Below are 23,391 nucleotides of genomic sequence, written 5' to 3'. Positions count from 1 at the left end.
ACTTGTAAGTATGAAGTTCTTGTTTTCATTCAGCGCTTAATCACATGGCGTTTCTTTCTGTTTGAGCTGTTGTAATAATAATAATAATTGCGCTTGAGTATGAGGCGATACGGACTATGAGAAATACCGTTAGAGGAGTGCTCCGAATTCATTTCTTCCCGTTTTCTTTCTTTCCATCTGCGCCCATGGGAGAGCGCTGCCACATCGACTGGCCGGGAAAGCCGGTATCTTGTAAACTATACACTGTAAAAAATGCTGCACTAAATGACGGGGAAAATTTTGGCAGCCCTATTTCCAAGCATTTACCTGTCGAAATGATGGCGGCCTTTTATTTGGTAAGGCACACACCATGCCGGTACTGCGCACGGCAGCCAATCGAATCGCGCTATCATCACGAGCATTTTCTGTCCCTTGAGGTATTCGTGACTCTCTCCTTTTCTCCTTATGACGCCGATGATGCCGATGGCTTGTCAAAAATTTGGAGGACGCTTAAGCTTCGCCTTTTAGAGTAGAACGCGATAGCATTCAAAGATCCCTGACTGCTTCTCACGCTTCCCGGCAACTGGAGCGTATGTAACCGTAATGTTTACCTGGAAACGCTTGCCGAGAACATAGATATATGCACGAAGGCGAGCTTTGTGGCGGAACCACGGCCTCTTGCGTGGGTCGCGATGCGTCGGAGGCGAGCGCCAGGTGGAGTTATTGCAACGAACCGGGCGCGCCTCTCCGTGGCCCCCCAAAGCGCCGGCGCGATCAAAATGACAGACGCCGCGGCCGATTTGTTTGTCTGATAATTTCCTTTAGTTTTCGCGTAACAGAAGTATGTTTTCTCGTATAGCCAAATTACAATACAAGAGCTATCGTGTGTGTAGGTTGTGTGCAAGTCGTAGTTTACGATTTTTCTACGTATTTAGCTTGAGAAATTGAAATAGTTCTGTCAATTCCTTGTGTCATATGGAAGGCCTGGGTATACGCGGTTGGAAAATGGTTTTTGCCAAAACGACGCCGACGCCGAATGTTCTACGACGACACAGGTTTCTTAACGCTATCGCGTCAAAATGATAAAAACATGAACGTTAAAGTGACGGCTGGTTTTTACGGTTTAGGACAACTAAAGGTAAGTGAATGCTGACAGAAGTGTCGAGTAAGATTGGCCCAACTGAGGAAGTCACGTGCTCTTATAGACCTTTTACAGCAAGCAGTCGACGAACCGCGCACCAGAGGCCGCCACTGGCGCGCCGCCATTGAACGCCTTGTGAATCGTAAGCAAGCAGGCATCAGCCGCCGCCGGCCGCTCTAGTATAATGCTTCGCCGAGAGGCCGCGGGGATCGCTTAGTACTGTGGCACTCGTTATTTAAAATGTGGAAGAGCAGAAAGAAGACATGCTCTGTCAGGAAGCGCAAGAGATGCACCCAAGACTTGCAGGTGTGGGATGAGACTGTGCGAGCTTCATCCGCCTCAGATGCGCAAGGAGTGTCCGTGTTTATGACCGTTTGTCGTGCATACCTTTCCGCAGGGCGAGCATGAGGAGCTCAACCGCCAGTGCTAAATAGCCAATGACCGGCAACCGATTGCCGGCAGTATACCTACGCCTGCAGATGACTACGCCTGAAACCGCCACCGCGCCTTGCACAAAATATCACGGAATGTTGCACTCAAGTCAACGCTACGTCCTCCCCACCCAAGCGCGACTTACTCCCACTTCACTTTACGTAGCAGCGAAGTCGAACCTTGAATAATATATATAGGCGAGCACCGCGATTTTTCTTTTGGTGACATGAATCAAACAGCGGGTTATGGCAATCTCTCAGCAACTTGCAACGTTTTTGTCCAATACAGTTTAATCTGCGCTGTAAATAATCGGAAATACTTTCCCAAATTAAGTTATCTGATCCTCGCTGGCGACAAGAATGACGCGGTCGGAATCGAGCACCGTGGCAGGAGCAGATCGCAAACGCATTTTCAGCGCGCGCACTCACGTCTATTCCCAAACGAAGTTGTTGCACGTCTACAGTTAACGACAACCGGCGCGCTCTTAACAGCTTATCAAATTTACCGCCACAAAAACTAGAACATAAGGGTAAAAACAAACGCCTGTTACATTCGTCACCTTCAGCCGGTAAAATACAGCTTGCGCGCACACAATAAGGTTGCAGCGCAGACGCAGATAAATGAAAGGTATACTTATACTGCCTCCGCAGCTGTAACAAAACTTTTGTGTCTTCTGCCCACTCACTGGTCACGGTGGTGGCCGAAATAGCGGCTGCCTGCGCCGTGCCTGTGGCCGCCGTGGCCATTGTAAGCAAGCGAGCAAACACCGACCAGAAGACGCGCTCAATGGCGCACACTGTCATGTGACCAAATGTGGCGGCGCCCATGGGTGCGGTGATGTAAAAGGTCTATTTATAGCGCTTCGTGCTGCACTGGCCATTTCTCTATGCACTGGCATTCGCGAGAGCCGATGTATCGATCTCGTGCAATCGCGTACAGCAATCCAAATTTCGGTGACGTAGAGACCGGAGATCATCGTCGTCTTTCACCGTGCTGTATACTTTTCAGTCCGTATGGCGAGGCGCGTGTGCGATTGATGAGTTCTGTTGGCCTTAAGTTAACGAGCGGCCGCCCGGGGGAAGCGGGTGGGGAGGACGGGGGGCGTAACGAAGTGTTCGTTTGAGAACACTTCTTTCCATGCACGGGAGAGGACTCCTTCTTATCGCTCGGCGCTTGCGTTAATATCGGACCGGCCGAAGCGTTCGTTTTCGCCCGGCGGCGTTTTATAATATGTGCCGCGGCTTAGTTCTTTACGCTCCCTATTTTAAGGAAATCTGTCTCTCGCGCCCACTGCGTTGCCTTTTCGGAGCTCGTGGACTCGTCTCGAGCAGCCAGCTCTTGTTACCGCTGTGCCGTGCGCGCGCGCCTCCGTGGCTTCGTCCGCTTTGCTCCACCTCATTACGTCCCGTGTCGTCTTTCGCGATGAGGATTGAGGACCGCGTCGAATTCCTCTTTGCTCGCTCAGCTCGCTCGGAGCTGGTCGATCTTGTGTTGCAAATTTGCGCTGCTCAGCCGGGCTCAGTCATCGGACGTTGAGGGAAAGAAAGAGAATTAAGGCAGCGACGAGAAAGCCGGGATTGCGTGCGGGTGCTTAATTAATCAGCCTAGAGCCAGAAAGGAGTTTAAAAAAAAGGGGGGCAGGGTTATAATACGCAGCTCGTCTGAGCGTTCTGGCGACGGTGCAGTCTTGCATTATGTGTGCGTTCGTTCGTGTGTGTGTGTGTCGCGCGAAACAACGGTTCTGCGTGCACCGTGACTCTGGCGCTTGAGTGGAAGATATATGCTGCTGGCGTGAGCTAATCAAGAGGGCGGTCGTGCGAACGTGCGCGTCTGTGTTCTTGAGACGTCGCTGCGCGTCAGATCAACGCGAGGTCTGCTCAGTCTCGAGCAAACTCGAGCGCTGGAGCATGCCTCGTCTAGCACCAACTGTGGTTATTGCGTCACTGCGAAACGGGGTATATAACCGTTTAACTATCATTCGTCTTGCTCTCGCACAGTCCGCGCTGATATGCAGGTTAGCATAAGTCAGATGAAAACATTATTGTGGGTAAAAGAAGGGGGAGGGGGGAAGGTTATACATTTGCGAGATAGCGCAGTCGTTTCGAGTCGAATTCTTGCTTCCCTTAGCAAAACAGCAACGTCAATGGTGGAACGTACGTATGGCGAAATCCGGTAATTTCGCTGCGTAACCTTTTCCGATATATAAATTGTGTCTGTTGACCTGAAAGCGTGAAATGGTAGTCGGGCGCCTGTAGGCTGCTGATATTCATCACTCTCACGTCTTTTGTGTTTTGCCCAAATCCTTAACGCCAAGATTGTGATCGCGCCTATTTCTCCCCGAATCTTTAGTGCTGAAATTGTGATCGGGCCGTATTTATCACAAAGCTAGTGAACATCTTGCAAAGGACGTCAGAAAATGCCTGGTCTTCGAGTTGCTGACGGAAATACGAAGCTCCCGCTTCCTTATCTCTCCTCTTTCCGAACATTAGGCGTGTGAATAGCCCATTGGCGATGCGCTGTTTTTTCCGCGAAGCAAAGTAGGATTCTAACGACGTGTTCTAACGTTGTGCTGCATGCAGTGCGTGTTTCTGGCGACTGCAACTCACCGCGGACAATAACGACTTTCATGCTTCCGCTTGACAGTGACACTTGCTTGCGATCCAACACTGTGAACAGCGTGCGGTGAGCGTCAGCTCTCTCGTTCTTTTTTTTTCTTTGTTTCTACGCTTCTTGGAAACTCCGCGGGCCTCGACTTTCTGCTGCTTGACATTTGTTAGCGGCTCTCGTCGGGCCTGTTCCCCGTGGAAAAAAACGAAAAAAAAAATGATGCACGTCGCTTTTCCGGGAGGAGACTGCAGAAACGAAGCTGCAAAAATAACGCGCCTGTTCCGGTCCGGCGAGGACATAGCTGCTCATCGCACAGCTGTTAGCTGACGCCAGTCGTATAGCTTCATTATTGTCACACTCGTAGTAGAGTTCTGCCAGATTTGTCAGTTTCGTGTTCGAAGTTCGGAAATTCCATTAGCCACTTCTAATGCAATGTACTTACGTTGGATCATACTGTATTGAGGTGCCGTATACATTAATGCGGCTTGTCTGTGGCGCCTGTCTTGTCTATGTGACTAGCCGCTAAGCCATCCGGATAGCTGCCTGTTTTGCTCATTTCACTTGATGCAGCTGTGCAACAATGTTGTCTCCGTGCAGTTTGCCAGTTTGTGCATCCGCGAGGAAATATTTATATATATATATATATATATATATTTTTTTTTTTTTTTTTCTGGAGGTAAGTAAGGGCTTTCCGCGAAACCGCTGTGTAGCCCGCCTGCCACATGAGTGCAGTCGTGCGAAAAACTGCGCATGCGCAGCAGGCAGGCGGCGCAGCGTGCGGTTTGAGCGTAAATCGGCCCTTAAATACATCGGCTTGCGCCTGCTATACATCGGCTTGCGACTTGGCACGAAAAGGAAGGCGAGCGAAGGGAACAGCCAGAAGGCAGACACAACGAGCTGTCACGTTTTGTTTTGTTGCTGCCGTTTTGTCGTCGCAGTACGCCGCGCTGGACACAGCGACAGTTCGTGTGATCCCGCCAACGACGACCCGGCGTTAATAAGGTCATAACAACTTGGCATTTCGTGGGACCGCTAGACGACGCGACACACTGAGCCAGAGACGGTCGTCGTAGGCGTTCACTTCCAAGCGCCAAGTTGGCGCATTTTTCGTGCCGCCGACTACACCGGTAGTTTTAGTTTTCTTTCTTGCTTTTTTTTTAAGGATGAAAAAGCGCAGAATCTCTTACGCGAAGAATATGCTTTAAGGCGACCACTACTACTACCTCGACCGCGCCATTTGAGCGGAAAGAGGAAGCCGTATCAAAACTGCTTTTGTACAGCGCAGACACACGAACGTGTAAAAGAAAGAGACGACGCCGCTTGCAGAATGCTCGTTCTTCGGCGCTTTTCTTTTTTTTTTTTTTTTTTTTTACGCTTGACATGAAAACAATATGTATTGCCGACAAGCCCGTCTTATCTTTCGGAAGAGAGCCAAAGGATAAGACAAGTAGAAAAGTACGAGATGGGACCGACACGTTCAAGTGGCCGAACACGTCAGAAGTTCCCTACCGCACGCTGCTAGAGTGAAGCAACGGTATGAGGAAGGATCCGCTGCGACCTCGCCGACCAAGTTATTTTTGCGTTTAAGAAAATGACGGGTTGAGGGCCGAGCTATTCCTGCAGCTTATAAATCGATAATTGGGGGACACTTTTTGGTCGGGAAGAAAGTTCACATTAACAAGGAATCAAATGGAACGCCAACAGAAAACTGGGGGTAAACGTTAAAAAAAAAAAAAAGAACGTCTCGGCTTCCGCGCGTCAAAGCTTTGTGTATAACCTTTATTGGGCGCTTTTTGTTTCAGTGAGCATTCTGTTCACTTATGTTGAGAGAAATTGGCTCTAAATAAGTGGAAGAACAGAAGTGCTTGTGTTCGTCTAACTAGCTTCCTTTCTGTCTTGTTAACGCGTCTTTATGTATAATTCTTTTTGCGCTAATTGACCTGATTGCCCTCAACTGTTCGTCTTACATTCACTTACAGTTATGCTCACTGAAAGGACTTCGTTCACTGAAGGTGCTGTTCGCTAAGCTTTAGTGAATAAGGCTTGAGAAAGCCGAGACGTCGTTTGATGTGTTTGACCGCAAATTATCATTTCGTTATATTTTCTTGTAGTAAGTATTCCTTCTGTAAGACGGCGCTGGGTGCCGACCGTCCAACATCTTGCGATATGCCGACAGGTTCCGCGCAGACTTGAACGACTATAGTGGATGCTGGAATTTTCGTTTTCCCGAAGACTCGGTTTCAGTTGGAGATAGTCGAGTACGTGCTGTGCTAAAGATCGCCTAGATAAAAAGTCGCAGTTTCGCCCGAAAAGCGAAGCATCGATTGCGATAGAAAACTGGTAGACAGCCATACGAAGTGAGGATAGTAGCTTTACCGGCCGTATAAACTCAATCTGCAGTGAGTGGCAAAGCGAAGTCAGTCACGTGCAGAACCTTGGTTTGAGCTAGTTGGCGTTGTCACATTACCGGGAAATTCATTTGAATAAACCACTGTGGTGTTCACTAACCCTATCTTCTTCACGACTTCTGTTGGAAAACACCTCTAGTCACTTCATACAAAAATAGTACGAACAACGCCTTGATCGAGGTTACTCATCAACATTTAGTTAATGTTGCAGCATGCAAGGCTTTTTGACTGCTACCCCACTTAATTATAATAATGCTATAAATTAAAATTCGCACGCTCCAGACTGCTCCAGTAATAAGATATATGTGCATATACAGATTGCTCCGAAATCAGAATTTGTCTTGTCCAATCTGCTCCATAATGAAATTTCATCTGCTCCAAAGAATTACTGCAAAGCGATTTTAGGTGGTCTCACCCCTCATATTGTCGTACTGAACAAAATTAAAGTCAAACTTCCGTCTGAATTTTGCCTCGAAATCTCAGCGCCGTTACGTCAGTGTGACGTCACGGATTTCAAAGCGCCTCCTCGTTCTTGGGGCTATTTTGGCGCATGAAAACTTCCACAAATTTGCTATATAGGCTGAGTCCCCTGTTTACATGTAATGCAGTTTAATGCTTCGTTACCGATAAAACATTAACTATGACCGAGCAGGCGCCGTCAACGCCAATGAAGTCATGGCAGTCTGGTGCACCTCTTTCGTTCTCGCCTCTTGTCTGGCTTATCAAGTTTCCTTCGACGGAGAAAGTGGCCGTCTGGATATTGTAGGATAATCGTTTTTGCTAATGCAGTTAATGTTCTTCTCTGTGTCCCTATTAAGAATTCGCTGCCGTTCCTCCCAGTTACCCACCTTGTAATGCAATATACGCGAGGAAAGAATGTTTTGTATTTGTTTTTAACTGATGTGCCGGCTGCGTATGAGACACTACACATTTTGCCAGAAATAAATGACCGCCGCCGGAAGTGGAAAACAATTGCGTGTGTTTTGAATGACGCTTCGACAGTTATCAATCGAGCCGCTTGACGTAGCCACTTCTCTGCTGTGATAATATGGGTGTTTTTCTAACCTTCCGCGGTGGGCGCAGTGCGTCTAGAACCGCAGCGTCCTGCGCTCAACGCGGTTGTATGGGACTGGTGGCCACGCATCGTTGCTCGACTTCCAAAATAACAACACGAGTCGGTTTTGACACTTAGCTTGGCAGAGCAGTAAACGAGGGACACAAAAAAACTGTGATTGTTTCACAAATATATATTTCTGTATAATTCTTCCAGAGCTAGTTTAAAAAGGACTCTACTAGAAAACTTCATTTTACACTTTCACGTGTTTACTTGTTCTTGGCAGTGTTCTTCCTGCGCTTCTTTTCTGCGCCAGTCCATTTTATGTGGTTCCTTGTTTGCCAAGGGAAGGAGAGGTGTATCTCACAGGCGTGCCTGTGATGAGATACACCTTATTTCATTTCTCTTTTGCGAGTTTACGCGTCTTTATGCATGGCGAATGGTGGGCATTATTCACATTTATTCTAGTGAAGGTACAACCCCCCCCCCCTAATTTGCATAGAAAAGTTCACGCAAAAAACTACTTGCGCGCTATTCAACTTGGGGTGAGGGGGTGGAAAGACCCTTCTAGACATGTAGAAGAGTTTCATATCCTCGTTGCTAATAGCGGGAGCGTCCCTGTGGCCGTAGGGGAGAGGGCAGTCGGCGCTCCTTAGAGGAAGCACGGTCGGTGAGGTCGCGCGCAGCCTCGTGAGCAGACTCATTGAGGCTCGGGGGAGCACCCTCGACCGACTCTACATGAGCGGGAAACCAGTGAATCGAATGATGCGTGAGAGCATATGGACTCGAGCTGCTAAGGAGACGAGCAGCTTGTTTGGCGATGCAACCCTTCTGAAAAGCCCCAACTGCCGTTTTGGAATCGCAATAGATCTCGGACTCGCGGCCGTCTAGCAGGGCGAGTGCGATGGCGGCATTGCTCGGCGACTTCTGGGCCTGAAGTGCGAATCGAGGCGCTGTTGGAAATCTTGCCGCTGGAGTCGACCACCGACGACGGCAAAGGTCTTCCCATCGCTACTCTGCGGCGTCGACGAAGCTTGCTCTGATGTCTTGTTGCCTGATCTGTTGGAGGATTGCTGCTGCTCTGGACTTGCGTCTGCCCTCGTCGTGGACGGGATGGACGTTTCGGGGCACGGGGCCACTTCGAACTTTTTCTCGAATGTACCCCGGATAAACGCAAAGTGCCTCGAGCCGCAAGTCGTGCGGCAATCTTGCTTGCATTTGTGGGCTTCCTTGACGCTCGGAAAAAAACACTTTTATGTAGCACGTATTGAGCAACAGAAAGCTATATAGGGATATTTTTTGCGTCGCTCTACAATTTTCTCATTCACACTTTTATTCTAATTACACTATTTAGAAGTTGATTAAATAATTAAGACTAATTACCTGATTAGGTGGAATAAAAAGAAGTATAGTTTGAGTATATCCAAGCGACGGCAAACAACATTACCTTGGTTCTGTCCAGCTGCGTGGCATCCGCATATTTTGAAGCTGGCTAAAGTTAGCTGGGACATCGTATACAGGGTGTTTCAGCGAACACTTTCAAAAATCTTTAAAGGTTGCCTGTAGCAGATATCAGAATTCTAGTTCATGAGCTGGTCTACTCGAAGCGGCTGACAATACTTGCACAAAAGATTGAGATACAAAATCGGCTAATTAATAAAAATTCACTAATTAAGTTTTAACTAATTACGTTATGGCCCATATTGCAATTTACAAATTCTAACCGTGGAGTTCTCAAGGCGTATCCACTTGGAACGAATCTTCAAGATGACACCAGTTTAGAGATATAAATTCCCGAAATTTACGGAGAAAGGCATTGCCGTTCCAGTTAATTTGTAACAACACGTCGTTTCATGCACTGAGGCGCACAAGTAACACACAAGTGTGTGTATGCGTGCGTGCGTGCGTGCGTGCGTGCGTGTGCGTGCGTGCCTGCGTGTGTGTGTGTGTGTGTGTGTGTGTGTGTGTGTGTGTGTGTGTGTGTGTGTGTGTGTGTGTGTGTGTGTGTGTGTGTACTCTTGCACGTGTGTCTATGCGCAATCAATGCATAGCTATGCGTTTCACTTATAGACGCTTATGACTTGATTAGTACGTGATGTTAAGAACGGCCAGCTGCAGTGCAAGTTTGCAAGACAGTTACGCCAGTGGTGGCAACCTCAGCTAGGAATTCCGCCGCCAACCTCTAGCCACGGCGTGGCTAAGTCGACTTTGTGTCGGTATCAATACGCGCATCCTCCACTCTCCGTAGCTTCAGCTAGGATGCGTTGTGACTGAAGGAGTTCGACGAAGCAGGCTTTGTGCGCAACACGACAAAGCGGACCTGATATCCTACGGGCGGGGGAGCTGCCGCGGGAACGCCGACGGACGCTCCTTCCCACGCACCGACCAAGACGCAAGACAACGCGCTGCCCGGGACGGCTCCGAGTTCTACGAAGCCCCTCTGACGTCGGCTCCGGACCATCGCACCTGTGTGTATGCGTGTGTGTGTGTAAACCGTGCCGCGGAGAGGCGGCTAGTTTGCGATCACCTTGTATCGGGAGAGGACCGAGTGTTTAAAAACCGCTGTTGTGCGGCTGCTCAGCACACTCTCTCTCAAGCAGTCATGTTAGACTGATGTACTTTCTCAAACAGTCATGTTAGACTGATATAAATACTGTAAATAAACCCATATTCCTCGTTCTCGATGAGAAGCAGTCCTTCCCTTCATCAACGTCCTCAGCGTAGATAAGTTGGACGACGGCATGGGCCAGCTACCTTCTAATTCATGCCCGACTAGCAGTATACGACGCCGTAGCCTCTGTGCCTCGACGGTGGGTCTGCTGCGTGGTTTCCTGTCTACTGAACAGAGGAGCGCAGACACAACATCATTATGCGTGTCTTCAGCATTATCTTCCGGTGATTCTCATTCGGCGGCGCAGACAGGGTCACTATGGCCACGCATCACTGACGTCAGGCCGGAACCACAAACCGTCGAGCGCGTTTGTACCGCACGCCGCGCCGATCGAGTCGTTTGCTAATTACCTCTCGAATTCGACCTCGTTCCTCCTGACCGTGCAGGCGCACGCAGCGTTCGATGTTTTTCTTTCCGCCGTTCCCTGTCACTAGGGGGCGCGGAAGCACGGGCACTTCTCAGCGGCTCTCTCAGTAATGACGCTAATTGGTTTCTCCGCTATTTCGTTTCACCGGTTTCTCCGAAGGCGTTACGCGGCTTTTATTATTGATGTAAATTTTTGCAACGTAATACGTAGAAGACACATATATATTCCTAACGTGTTTCACTGAATCCGCTTGTTCTGTGGGTCATCCTAGAGACGATAGTCTCTTGGGGGTGCGAGGAGATTCGGGCTGTGAAATTGAACTGTCTTCTACTATATGATGTTTTGTATCTACTCAAGTAAGGCCGTCACTTCGGTGAACAATTCTCCGAGGTCACACGAGGTTTCTTCAAGAGTAGCTGTTATGAAAAGTAATATTTATTTATTTGTTTATTTATTGGTGGGGTTTACCCCTGCCCCCCCCCCCACCCCCCGGAAAAATGAAAACTCTCCCCCTATGTTTCTAGACATCGTGAAATTCCTCCATATTTTCGAATTCTGTAGTGGCGGCATTTTGAGATGCAATCTGAGACTCCGTAGCAGTCCTTTGGCCCAATCAGAGCTGACAAGGTGGCGAATCCGACAGTATTGCGTAATTTGACAATGTCCTGAATAGCAACCCTGAACTGCTTCCTAGCCACTGTCAAATTCTGCCATATTGGCGTCTTGAGCCAATCAGAGAGGCCGCAGCTACCCTCTTAGCCAATTAGCGTTGTCATGACGGCGAATTCGACAATACGGCGGAATTTGTCCAGAATAGTGCGCAAGGTGTCTAACCCGTACCGTGTAGTATGATTGCAGTTCCGATTTTTTCTTTTTTTGCTTGCGGCAGCAGGTTGGCATTTAAAATGATCTGAACCTGAGCTTGTTGGTACAGCTTCATGGCGAAAAACGGTGCGGGAGAAACTGGACGACAGAGACAAGCAGGACTGTTCGGTCTTTCTTGCCTCGTCTTTCTTTTTTCCTCTTCTTCTTTTTCCCGCGCTGTATTTCGCCATGAAGCGGCTGGCATATTTGCTCAACGCCTCGCGCTTCGCTCGCGGTGGCGGATACGGTATATATCTCGGAGCGGCGTGCCTGGCGTTATATATCGGCGGGCGGCGGTGGCGCGCCCACACACACACACACACACGCGCGCTCACACACACACGCACCGGATGTTGCGCCGATGCAGAGAGGCCCATTGTCGCCCTGACGGTGATGGACGGCCCCGAAATCGGCGCCGCCGCCCGGCATTCTTGCACCGGGCAGGGTCCGCGGCATCTGCCGAACCTCATCGTCATCCCGGCTGCATGCTTGCCGCCGCAAGTGTGCCCCCCCTTTCATCCTGCACATCGCCCGAGGAGGAGCGTGCCACCTGTCGATATAATGCACGGCCTCCAGGCGGCGCGAAGCTGTCTGCTTATAGCGCGGACAGCAGCTCGCCTGGATCCCTGCGGCTCGATCGCACCTGGTCGGGCGGTGATTTTATGCTCCGATCTCGCAGCCATAGAGACCCTTCTTGTGAACGTGGGCGCCGGGAGGAATAGAAGGAGGTCCTATATATATATATATATATATATATATATATATACACGCACACACACACACAGTCCTCGCAGTCGCCTTGGGGAATAACTGTAGCCTGTAGGCAGGCGGCGTGTCTTTATGAGATAAAAAAGACCGCGCAAGCTGGAGGCCGCATACACAGTGCAAGCGGGTTTGTTTCATCCAGATATTTAAGTTGTTTTGGCGACTGAAGAAAAAAAGGCATTCAAACTCGTTATTGGCACCCCTTACCCTCTTGTGGCTAACATACGGGTTTCCTTATTGCCGATCAAAATTAACCTCATCTTCTAACATCGTCTGAAGCCATTTGATTGCTGGGACACTTCTGCAGCATTATTCACTAAGGACTAGCGAACTTACGAATGAAAGCTTGCAGAAAGCAAGATCTGTGTTTGTAGCTAAAGGGTCATCTGCTTTTTGTTGCTCCGAGAAAGACGATGTCGGCTCAGCTTCTTTGAGCCGCCTTCCTGATACACCGTTCTTTTTTCTTTCTTTTTTCTTTACTTCCCCAGACGTTCCGGCTGCATTCACGGCTTCGCTCTGTATACCATGCTGTTGTCGCCACCTCGACCATTGCAGCCCCCCCCCCCCATAATTATCATGTCGTCGTACCACCGATAAAATGAAATGCGGGGAAAAGGTTGAATAAAGTAGAACACCGCCTGCACCGAAGCTGGTACCTTCACTTTGGATAAGTGACGCTTATCGAAACTATCGATGGGTGCTAATGAGTGAATAACGGCCCAGATATTAAAGCTTCCGCATGGTCAATGAACCTGTATCCCGATGGGCACTTTGCAATGTGCGTTACTTGGAACGGGTACGCTGACTTGGCGCATGCATGCAGAAGACTGCCTACAGGTCGTCTTCCTCGGTCCAGACTGGACGCCTGCGATATCGTCTGTGCGGTTTCGGAAAGTAAAATGAGTTGTACGTTCGGACAGATGAGGCCTTGGGCAAATTTGGTATAAACTTGGGTATTCGTTTACCGCTATAGAACAGTTTATAAGTTGTAAAGCACGTTCAGAAACACTCGCTGTAGAACCGCGCGAGTTGACTCTTGCATGACAGCTTTTATTGCGATAAGAATAATAATATGGTCAATCAATATGGTCAATTTTCGCTGTCGCCATGATGTTTCGTATGAAGCCCAAGTGCGATAGGAGCCTATCGCGCGCCGCATGCTTTGGGTGTGAGGGAAAGCGTGCCACGGCGAGCCGAGGAAGATGGTGCCTTCATGAGCGTCATTTTCTCGCGCTCCCAATGTTCGAGGTCGCGGGATCAAAGGCGTAATTGGGGAGGGGGGGGGGAGGAGGTGTAGGCATGGCAGGTGAAGCCCGGCCGTCGCCGCCCATGGCTGTCTTCGCGCATACGCGGCATATATGCGCCGGATCTTGGAGGTAATATGCGGCTAGTGCAAAGATTAAGGGCGAGCAGCCATGGCTGGTGGCTGCATGCGCGCTCTGTTCAAACGAACGTAGTGGTGGAGGTCGCGTAATGTCAAGTTTCTCAGGCGTTCTCAGCGTTTGCTCCCCCGCTGCCGGCGCTCTTCATCAGGACCCCGTTGAGGCAGCGAGTTTCACTGCAATTCATACGACCGATAAAACTACGAACCTCCCTTCTATCGCTATCAGTGCTCGCCTTTCGAACGAAACCGACTTTTTTGTCCGTGCTTATGAGACGTGGAAATTATTTTGCGTATATATAGATATACACACACATATATATATATATATATATATATATATATATATATATCGACGTCGACAACCGTAATTTGAGATTGTGCACGTTGTGCCGTTAAAACCGTATTACAACCCCTAATAGTCAACGATTTCAGCAGCGTTTCTTGCTTTTTGTTGTTTTTCGTTGCCGAGTGACTTGTGACTATAACGCACACCTCAGCGATTGTGACAATACCCTTGTGTTCCTCCTAGGCCCTCTCGCCCTCTTCACATCAAGCCAATATTTTCCTTCTTTTTCATTTTCAGTATTTTTTTTTTTTGGAGGGGGTGGGAGGAATTGGGGGCCGGCGAATTGCCACATGGTGTGGCACAGTAAGGGGACTGAAGAAGAGGAGAACGAGGTTAATCTTGGGCACCGCGCGTCGACGCTTACGCTCAGTAAAGTGCTAACGCCTGCAGACTCAGCGTTTATTTCAACAAAACAAAATTGAATTATGGAGTTTTACGTGCCATAAAATTACCGTCTGATTATGAGGCACGCCGTAGTGGGGGACTCCGGAAATCGTACTACAACCTGGGCTTCCTTAACGTGCACCTAAATCTAAGCACACGTTTACTTCAACAGTGCGTACGCGACAGTATATATAGGAAAGACGCGCTTGTGCGCGCCCAGCTTGCCGCGCCTTCAAGCGTGTTTTAAGCGAACGAAGCCCGCGTGTTGAATGGAAGGAAGCGATAACAGCGGAGCGTTTGTTATGCGCTCGGCCGTTCGCCACCAGCCTACCGCTTATCGCACGACCGTAAGCACTTCTCATCTCGGGGACGAACTTGCTGACATGTGTTCGCGTCTGGCCGACACTAATATGTCATGGCCTGCATTTGTCGCGTGTTTTGCTGACTTCGTACTTCGCTGAAAGTGCACTTGGGGGCGCCACAGGCACGCATAATATATGCACCAAGCACGCAAGTCCATAATGGCCTCCTCCCGTTCTCTTTATATCTCCCCCCCCCCCCCCTTTATTTATGGCGGTCAACTTGTCGTGAACTTTGGATCGCGTTTTTGTGAACGTACTCTTCAACTTTTGAAGTAACACTAGTCCGTTAATATGAATTGTTAGTAAAAGGAAGTTGCATAAATGATCCCAAGCAAATGTCTCATGTATAACTGGCCGTATTTCATATATATATATATATATATATATATAATTTTTGTTTCAAACGCCTGCAAGGAATAATGTCATCTCATCCATCTCCTTCTTTTTTTAAAGAGATAGCACAGGCTATATTTGGAAGTCATCTAACCCGGAAAGACACAGAAGAGAAACACCACGGTGATTTAAGCTGTCTTATTTCTTGTCTAACGCGGAAACCGTACGAGTAAGACAGAGTGAGACAGCACGGAACAGAATTCGCGTACTGCATCAATCGAGCCCCACAGAATGGACGAATACGCAACAGCTGCGCGTCTCGCTAGCGGCGTCACTCGCTTCGCTCGGCTGCGTGATCACGGAAAGTTATCGAAACAGCGGAGGAAGCAACGTTGTTTGACCTGGAACTGGTAGCGTGGACGACGAGCATGGCATGACAAGTGCGACTTATCTCGCCGTACTATAAAAGGACGGTAACTAGCGCATTTGGTTAATCTAGATTGATACATAACACTTCCAGAATGTCAAATATAAGTCATTACCTGAATATCCAGAGGCTTGGTTAGCCAGCCATCTAAACGAAAAAAAAAAAAAAAAAGAAAGACGGGGAGGACGGCACACGTCAACGTTCCCGCACCAACAGTCTGTGATGAATGTAGATAGTGTCTGCTTTGGGCGATATATGTTCCAACCAACAAAGCAGGACTACGTCTCATACTAAAGTATAAGTGCATACTCGATGCGGCGACGTTTGATAACCTTTTCAGCTCAGAACCGCCCAAGTGCGCCAGAGTCCCTGACGTGAGACTGACGTTATCGGCATCGCTATTTGCGCGCGTGGAAAGAGACCTTCATTGTCTCTTCCAGTAATAACCCCTTATTTGCGCTAACGAAATGCAGATGAAGTTATGAAACATTGTTGAATCTGTGTACACCAATTTAGTGTTTCTGTTTCGTGGCTTTTTTATATGGCCGAAGGCTTGTTATCAAATTATCAAGTGTCGACTGGAACCACCTTCCTCCTCCTATCATTCACATCGCAGGTACATCTTCATTGAAAACAGAAGTCTGCCACGCTATTGCTTAACTTTTTTCCTTTATATAATTGTCTGCATATTACTTTGCTTTGTTACCACTCCTTTCTCTAGTGCCTTCGGGCCTTGAAAATATGTACAATAAATAAATAAATAAATAAATAAATAAATAAATAAATAAATAGAGCGTATACACCGCTCGTTTCACCATAGGACGATGAGCAACCGCGTTGCGTCATGTGGCCATTGTAAGGATTGGGAGGTCAATCCCTCTGCTCGCAACCAGTTGTCAAGATTGGAGTCGGGCATGACTTAGATGGTAGCTGCCCCATGCCGTCGTCCAACTTATCCACGCTGAGGACGTTGTTGAAGGGAAGGACTGCTTCTCATCGAGCACGAGGAATATGGGTTTATTTACAGTATCTACACCAGGATGTTGCAGTTCATCAGTCTAGCATGACTGCGAGAAAAAGTGCACTGAGCAGCCGCACCAACAGCGGTTTAAAATACTCGGTCTTCCCTCGATCCCAAGGTGAGGGAAACGTTCGACCAGGCACCGTAGACGAGCCGCCTCTTTGCGCGAGAGCTTACACACACACACGCACACACACAAACGCACACACACACACACACACACACACACACACACACACACACACACACACACACACACACACACACACACACACACACACACACACACACACACACACACACACACACACACACACAGGTGCACGGTCCGGAGCCAACGTCAGAGGGGCTTCGTAGAACTCGGAGCTGACCCGGGTAGCCGCGCCCGGGTCGCCATTGTCCTGCGTATTGGTCGCGCGTGGGAAGGGGCCTTCGTCGACGTTCCCGCGGCAACTCCCCCACTCACAGCAGAACAGGGCGGCGTTGTCGTGTTGCGCACAAAGCCTGCTTCGTCGAACTCATTCAGTCACAACGGCGAGGCCGTTTAGTTTCAATGGCGACGAGGTGACGCCGTGGCTACTGGTTTGCGGCGGCGCTTCAGGAAAAGAGGACGCCCGTTGGCGCAACTGGCAGGCAAAACTTGCACGTCATCGGGCCGTTCTTAACAGTGTGTGTGTGTGTCTGTGTGTGTGCACATGGACGCTGGCGAACATCAGTGTTTGAGCTTCTACGATTGGGCAATGGTCCCTTGAGAAATCGTTCCATCTTGTTGCGCGCGATCGTCACCGAAGTTCATTATTCAGCGTTGTCGTAAACAATTGTGCGGTTGGGCGGGGCTAATGATAAGACATCAGCGGCGCGAAGAATCATTACGTTTCCTCGGCCGCAGGGGCAACGGGGTTCTGCGCGTCGGCGTGTCCTGCACCATTAAGGAAGTACGACGGAAGGCACAAGGTAACACGCAAAGCCGGCAAAAGCGGCTTAAAGGTATCCTCCATTCGTCTTGCAAGTTTGGGAACTTAGGATCTACTTCCCTTTGACACCGGCACCTCTTGACCACACAAGAAATCTGCAGCTTCTCCTGTCATGCGATAGAACGGACAGGCGATAGCCTACAGCGACGTTTCGAAACTTAGTGCACCCTGGCACGGCACTCCTTTTTTATCCACTTGACAGTACTTGCCTCCACCTGCCCTTGGCCTATCCCTGTCAACCTTGCGATTGCTTTCGATGTGCTTTCAAATCCCCTTCGCGCCAGCTTGCATGTGTTCGCTCCAGCTGCCATGCTCGCCCCGATGCGTACGCGTTCACGGTATCCTTATTTGTCAACCGACAGCACCGCCACTGAAAGCTGTGGTCATCATTAGCGTTCAGAACACGTGCGGCACAGCACGCCTGATGCGCGCTGCTTCGTGAGGCCTCGGATCCTTTTTCCAACTTCAGGCAGTCCAGGTGCTCGATTGGTGCGATCAGTTTGAGCAGCACTCTCGCAGTCGACAGCGCGCTTGTTCGCTCCCGGCTGATGCGCATCTATTTATTCGTGTAACATAACATGCGCACTTTAAATGATTCCAGTATAGCGGCCATCAGCTGCGACTGCGAAACGAGAAAAACAGAGGCGGGCTTCTCCTCGCTAGGTCCCTTGCTGCGGAGAAGCCAACTTTGGCGAACGCTTATTTTTTTTTATTTTTTTAAGCGACCAGGCGACGTTTGTTGCGTTTCGCAAGCGCGCAGGGCCGGAAGAGCTCGTGCAGACACAAACTTTAATGGCTGCGGGCCTAGCCATAATGGCTTCAACTTCGCCGTGCTTCTCGCTCTTCGCTCCGATCGATTTTTGCCAATGTTACACATGGAACGAGAGAGAAACGCATTCACCGCGAGCCAGTGCTAGCGCGATGGTACTACGTCGTGATAGCGGCAGCAGGCATTCATGAAATTCGAATGTGTGGCCTCGCTTTGCCCTTCTGCGTGGACCCTATAGATGTGCCGCCTGTATTAAAACGGAGCGTTTGACATGTCGTGCTTCGTTTGTTTTGAACCGCGCGTGCAGAAGTGCTAATCTGTAAATTTATGCGCACGCATGAAAACGTTGCTATGGTCTGTCGGCACATTTCGCCCTAATGCGCTGTTTTGTAGGCGTCCTTGCATCAGATATGAAACGCGTAACCTGCTAAACCCCCTTACGAATTCAACGGTATCATAGGATTTGTGAAGGAGCAAGAATGACTACCCCGTTTGCCGTGCGAAGCCTCTTAACGGATCTAATCGTTCAGTGCTGTTTTGAGTCTAAGGTGTTACGAAATGCTGCGAAACGCATTCAACAAGAACTAACGTTGCCCGAGGATTCAGCATTTTAAATCATTGCTAATGTATAGTTTCGTCTTCTGCTTGAAGACCTTGCGGCGAACATGCATGGTTATTAAAAAAACGCACTGTGTGCCCTCGCCGCCACATGCGGGGCTCGGTGCCTCGGCGTGCTTCGCTTCTTAGAGGCTGGCATGCCTCCGGTCGGTCCGCACGCGCACGCGATCGAATTGTCGCGGCGCCTTGCCCATCCGTCGACCGCAGCGCATAAAAGCGCGCTTGTGTTGTCGGCGCTGCTGCTACGAAAGAGAAGCCGATGAACATCGCCGTGTTTTCTTTCTTTGTTTTTTTTTTCGCGCGATGCGCTGGAAGGCTGCAGCACTCGTTCTCTGCAGAGAGCGCTGGCGCTCCGACTGACGGAGTGCGCGTATCGTCTGTCTGAGCGCGCGCGCGCGTTCGCCATCGTTCGCGATGGGGGGTGCCTGGCTGCCATCGCACCCTTCCTCTTGAGACGACGGCATCTGGGCCGCGCTTCGCCGTAGCCCGCCGAACTCTCTTCACAAGCTTTCGTGATGAGCTTTAGGGCTTTTATGCCTGCGCGAGTCTGCAGCTCTCAAAAAAAAAAAAAAAAAAGAGTCCGCGCAACCAGCTCGCAAGGGACTTCGCGATAGGCCAATCTCCGCCCGTTCAAAGACCTCTTTGTCCGGGAATTCTGCTGGATGGGCGCGGGTCGACGCATCCTGCCTTGTCTCGCGCGAATGTGCAGTTTCCGATGGACGCGCGGCTCACTTGAAGCCATTATCTGCCAAGGGCGTGGCGCCGACGTTGTCGGCGTTATTTCTCGACGTCGACGACTCTGCGATTGCGGTTTTGTCGTTGCACGACCTGGTAAATTGCGGATATCTCCTGGGAGTGCGTGCTCATCGGTTTCCGCGCTCATGTCTATAGGAAACTGTTCCGTGTTTACCGATCAAGTTGTAAAGGGGCTTACAGAAGACGGGAGGACCGCACTTGAATCTATAGATATACAAGAATTAACTTCTGTGCAGCCATTTCACTCCCGGCACAGTATTGCAGTTCACTGCAATGTGCTATTTTCTCCTGTTTGCTGAACAAGACCACGTAAGCGTGACGCCGTCTATTACGAATTTAGTGTTTGGTAAAACGATTAGACTCTGCGAGCCTTCAGAATAGACCCGAGTGTGCATCAGAGCTCCACTTTGTACAAGCGAGGTTGCTTGTAGTTTTGTACCAGCTGCTCTGCTTCCAGTCGCTGTATTAACAGCGACGGTTCCCTGTGTCGTGTTTACCCGCCATCATCGGCAGCTTCTGCACTATAAATAAAATTAAATCCATAAGGATGTTTTCATCTATAATTCACACCCTTACTACACCCATCGAGATGGGTACTTTGTGTGGAAAAGCACCTTATTGAAGATGGAATTACACATTGCACTTTTGGTGAGATTTTCGTGGGTGTAAGTGCGAAATTACACCATTTGAGCGGGAGTAAAATCCTGATAAACAGCAAGGTCGTTACCTTTATAAAATAATATACTGCTAATATTGCCTACCTCTCTGCCTTTTCTGTAAATAAACTCTATATTTGTACCACGCATTCTCTGATTTATAATTTACTATGCAAAAGAACTCAACAGCAAGAATTATTTGCAAGCAAATTAGCATTTTGGTGCAGACATTAATTAATCATGATTATCACTGCTATCAATCTCCAGTTTATAACACAGTGATAATAATAGCATTCAATGAACAACACATGAAAAAAGAAAAACAGCAGGTAGGTCGCAAGCGTCACAAGTTACAGTTTCACGAGGTGCCATGGCACCTGTCCAAATTTATTGTTGTACATTGTGGACAGCACCAGTTGGATCAGCGAGCCCCTGTGCGCTTTGTCTAGATATGCAGTCAGCTGCAAGCATTGGCAAAATTTATTATGCGCACTTTCGTTTGCCAGTGAGCAACATGTAATTTTTAATTCAACATCATCTGAATACAGAGACTGGAATACATCTTTTTTTGTCATGGCTGATATCTCTGTTGTTGCATTAACAAAATAGATAAAACACCCTACACCCCTTACAATGCATAATAACCTGTAAAAATATGCCTGTCACACATTCTTGGAGAACTTAATGGTACTGCATAGGTGTTTTAGCCATAGTTTTACCCTGTGGGTAGAATTGCCAAAATAAAAGCTTATTAAGTGCATTCTGTGTAGCATTATACCCTTAGGGGTGTAAAGTGTCACAGTGTGTGAACTTGCACTCTAAGAAAAGTTTGCACCTTTTGGGGTTGATTTGGTCCCTAAACAACAATCGCAATCTGTTATTGCATGTGTCTTTCCTTTCTTTAGTGTTGTGCAGTTGATACTTCCAGGTCATAAGCAGCATGTGCATTATCAGTGTGACATAGCATTCTTGACAGGAAAGTAGCGAGAGCGCAGAGTTTTCCAGAAAGGAAACTCAAGCGAGACAGATGACAATTATTGTTTGTGCGTAAGATAGGCCCCGAAGGGTGTAAGCTTCTTTTAGAGTGTAAAAACCACTTCCAAAATGCCCTGCTGTAAGTATATCAGCCTGAGATAGAGTGCAGTCTTTTACTTGAACTTGTGGTCTCCTATAGTGTTTTGATCTTATTATGTTGTGACAAAGAACTATGTAAACAGTGTTTGTTAAAAGGCAGTATTACTTAATTTTGGTCTTAAACAATGAATTGCATTGAGCTGCATTTGCCAAATGCTAAATGTTTCGCATTTCTTCCTTTTTTTTCGTTGTTTGTACCTGCAGGTTGCTGCCAATGTGCTGGTGTTTGTGTGCGGACACCTGGTGGGGGTGTTTGTGCATTCCATCATGGAGCACGCTCAACGGAAGGCTTTTCTGGACACACGGAACTGCATCAATGCCCGCCTGCACATGGAGGATGAGAATGAGAAACTTGTAAGCTTCAAGCCACCAATAACAGTATACTTAAGATTCTCATCTTCACAATTGTGTGTGTGTGCATTCATGCAAGCAAGTGAGCTTTGCTGGTGATGCTCTGCATGCATATGCTAAAACCGGAGCTAGTTTGCTACTGATTGAGAAAATTCTGTAGCAATTAGTATAAAAAGGTGCACACAAACTAGTCAACTTATTCACATTCGCTTCGCGACTGAATGTGTTGTTTTGGTGACGAGCCGAAGTTGTGTCTAAAAAGAAAAAGAAAGGCAAAGTTATAGAAGGTGCAATTGTGACAGAAAATCTATGAAAGCAAGCATGACACATCTCCAGTAAGTTTAGGTGAACTGAGAATTGTGATTCAATATTGAAATGGCAGGCTTGAGAAGGGAGAATTGATGATCAAAGAAATCAAAAGCATAAGACACAATAAAAAATTCTAGTGAAATGAAGATGTTGTGGTTGGTATGTGGGTACCACCACATTTACTAGCATCATTGGCACTGCACGCTACCCAAAGTGGTAAAGGGTGCCTTGGCACATAACGTTCTTGTCAGTGCCTTTAGGCATGACTACATATTCAGCTGTTACTATCAGCTTGTAGAGACTTGCACCTGTTCCACTTGCATATTTAAGAGTGTCCCCTCTAGCATAGAGGAAGCATATTGAATATGGGTGCACACAGGGTGAGGGCCACAAATTGCACAGCAAGCGCTTTGTTCTTTGGAACCTCATCTGACCTCCTGGAGGCAGTCATAAACTGCATTGACGGTACAGTGAAACTTCTGTAGATAGAAACAGCAGAACAGAATTACTTCATTAAATCGAGATAATTATTGCATGATTTTCTGTACAAGCACCATTGAGGGAGAGTAATATTAAAAGCAATTTTCATTCAGAAACTGTCTGATCAGAGTTTGATTTTGTAGTGTATGCATGCTTTCAGCAACTTAATTAGACTGGCACAAGTGGTTGATGGCCTTTGTGTTTTTTCACAGGAACGACTACTACTGAGTGTGTTGCCACAACATGTTGCCATGGAGATGAAAGAAGACATCATAGCTCCTCGAGCTGGCCAGTTTCACAAGATCTACATACAAAAACATGAAAATGTCAGGTGCGTGTTTGATGCTTCTGTTCTTTTCATGCCACCAGTGCTCAAAGTTGTGTTCAGAGGAATGAAGGAACAAGCTAAGGAAGCAGTAGGAAATGATAAAAATTTCAGTGCCATAAAGAAAAAGGAAGTTAAAGGACAAATTCCTCTTGATTCAATCATGTGTTGAACACATACCTGCCAATGTTCATGATTTTATCATAAAATGCCAGATTGTTGTATTAACACAAGTATATTACGATTTATTTCATTTGCATATAATTTAGAGCAAGCCAAATTTCAATAAACGACAAATATACTCATTGAGTGATTATTTATGGCCCACTTTTTGGACCCACTGATTATACAGACATATCCACGCAGCAATGACATTATGACATTAACTGATATAACCAATGTATAATGGCAACCATATCTTTGACACTTGTACGGGAATATTTCATTAATAAAATTTATAACTATTTCTGCTTG

General features: G+C 48.0%; 1 protein-coding gene across 3 annotated transcripts in view; it reads left to right on the top strand.

Annotated features, from left to right (window-relative positions):
* Nucleotides 1-23,391, top strand: part of LOC142572106 (adenylate cyclase type 1-like) — a 234,123-nt gene that overhangs the window by 161,352 nt on the left and 49,380 nt on the right. For all 3 annotated transcript variants that reach the window (XM_075680972.1, XM_075680970.1, XM_075680971.1), the window contains exons 3-4: nt 21,657-21,806; nt 22,805-22,923. In XM_075680972.1, the coding sequence (XP_075537087.1) occupies nt 21,657-21,806; nt 22,805-22,923 (269 nt within the window). The remainder of the gene's footprint in view (nt 1-21,656; nt 21,807-22,804; nt 22,924-23,391) is intronic.

The sequence above is a fragment of the Dermacentor variabilis genome, chromosome 2, assembly GCF_050947875.1.
Source record: "Dermacentor variabilis isolate Ectoservices chromosome 2, ASM5094787v1, whole genome shotgun sequence".
NCBI lineage: Eukaryota > Metazoa > Arthropoda > Arachnida > Ixodida > Ixodidae > Dermacentor > Dermacentor variabilis.
The sequence above is the reverse complement of the archived record's forward strand: the minus strand, read 5'-3'. Positions and strand labels throughout refer to the sequence as shown.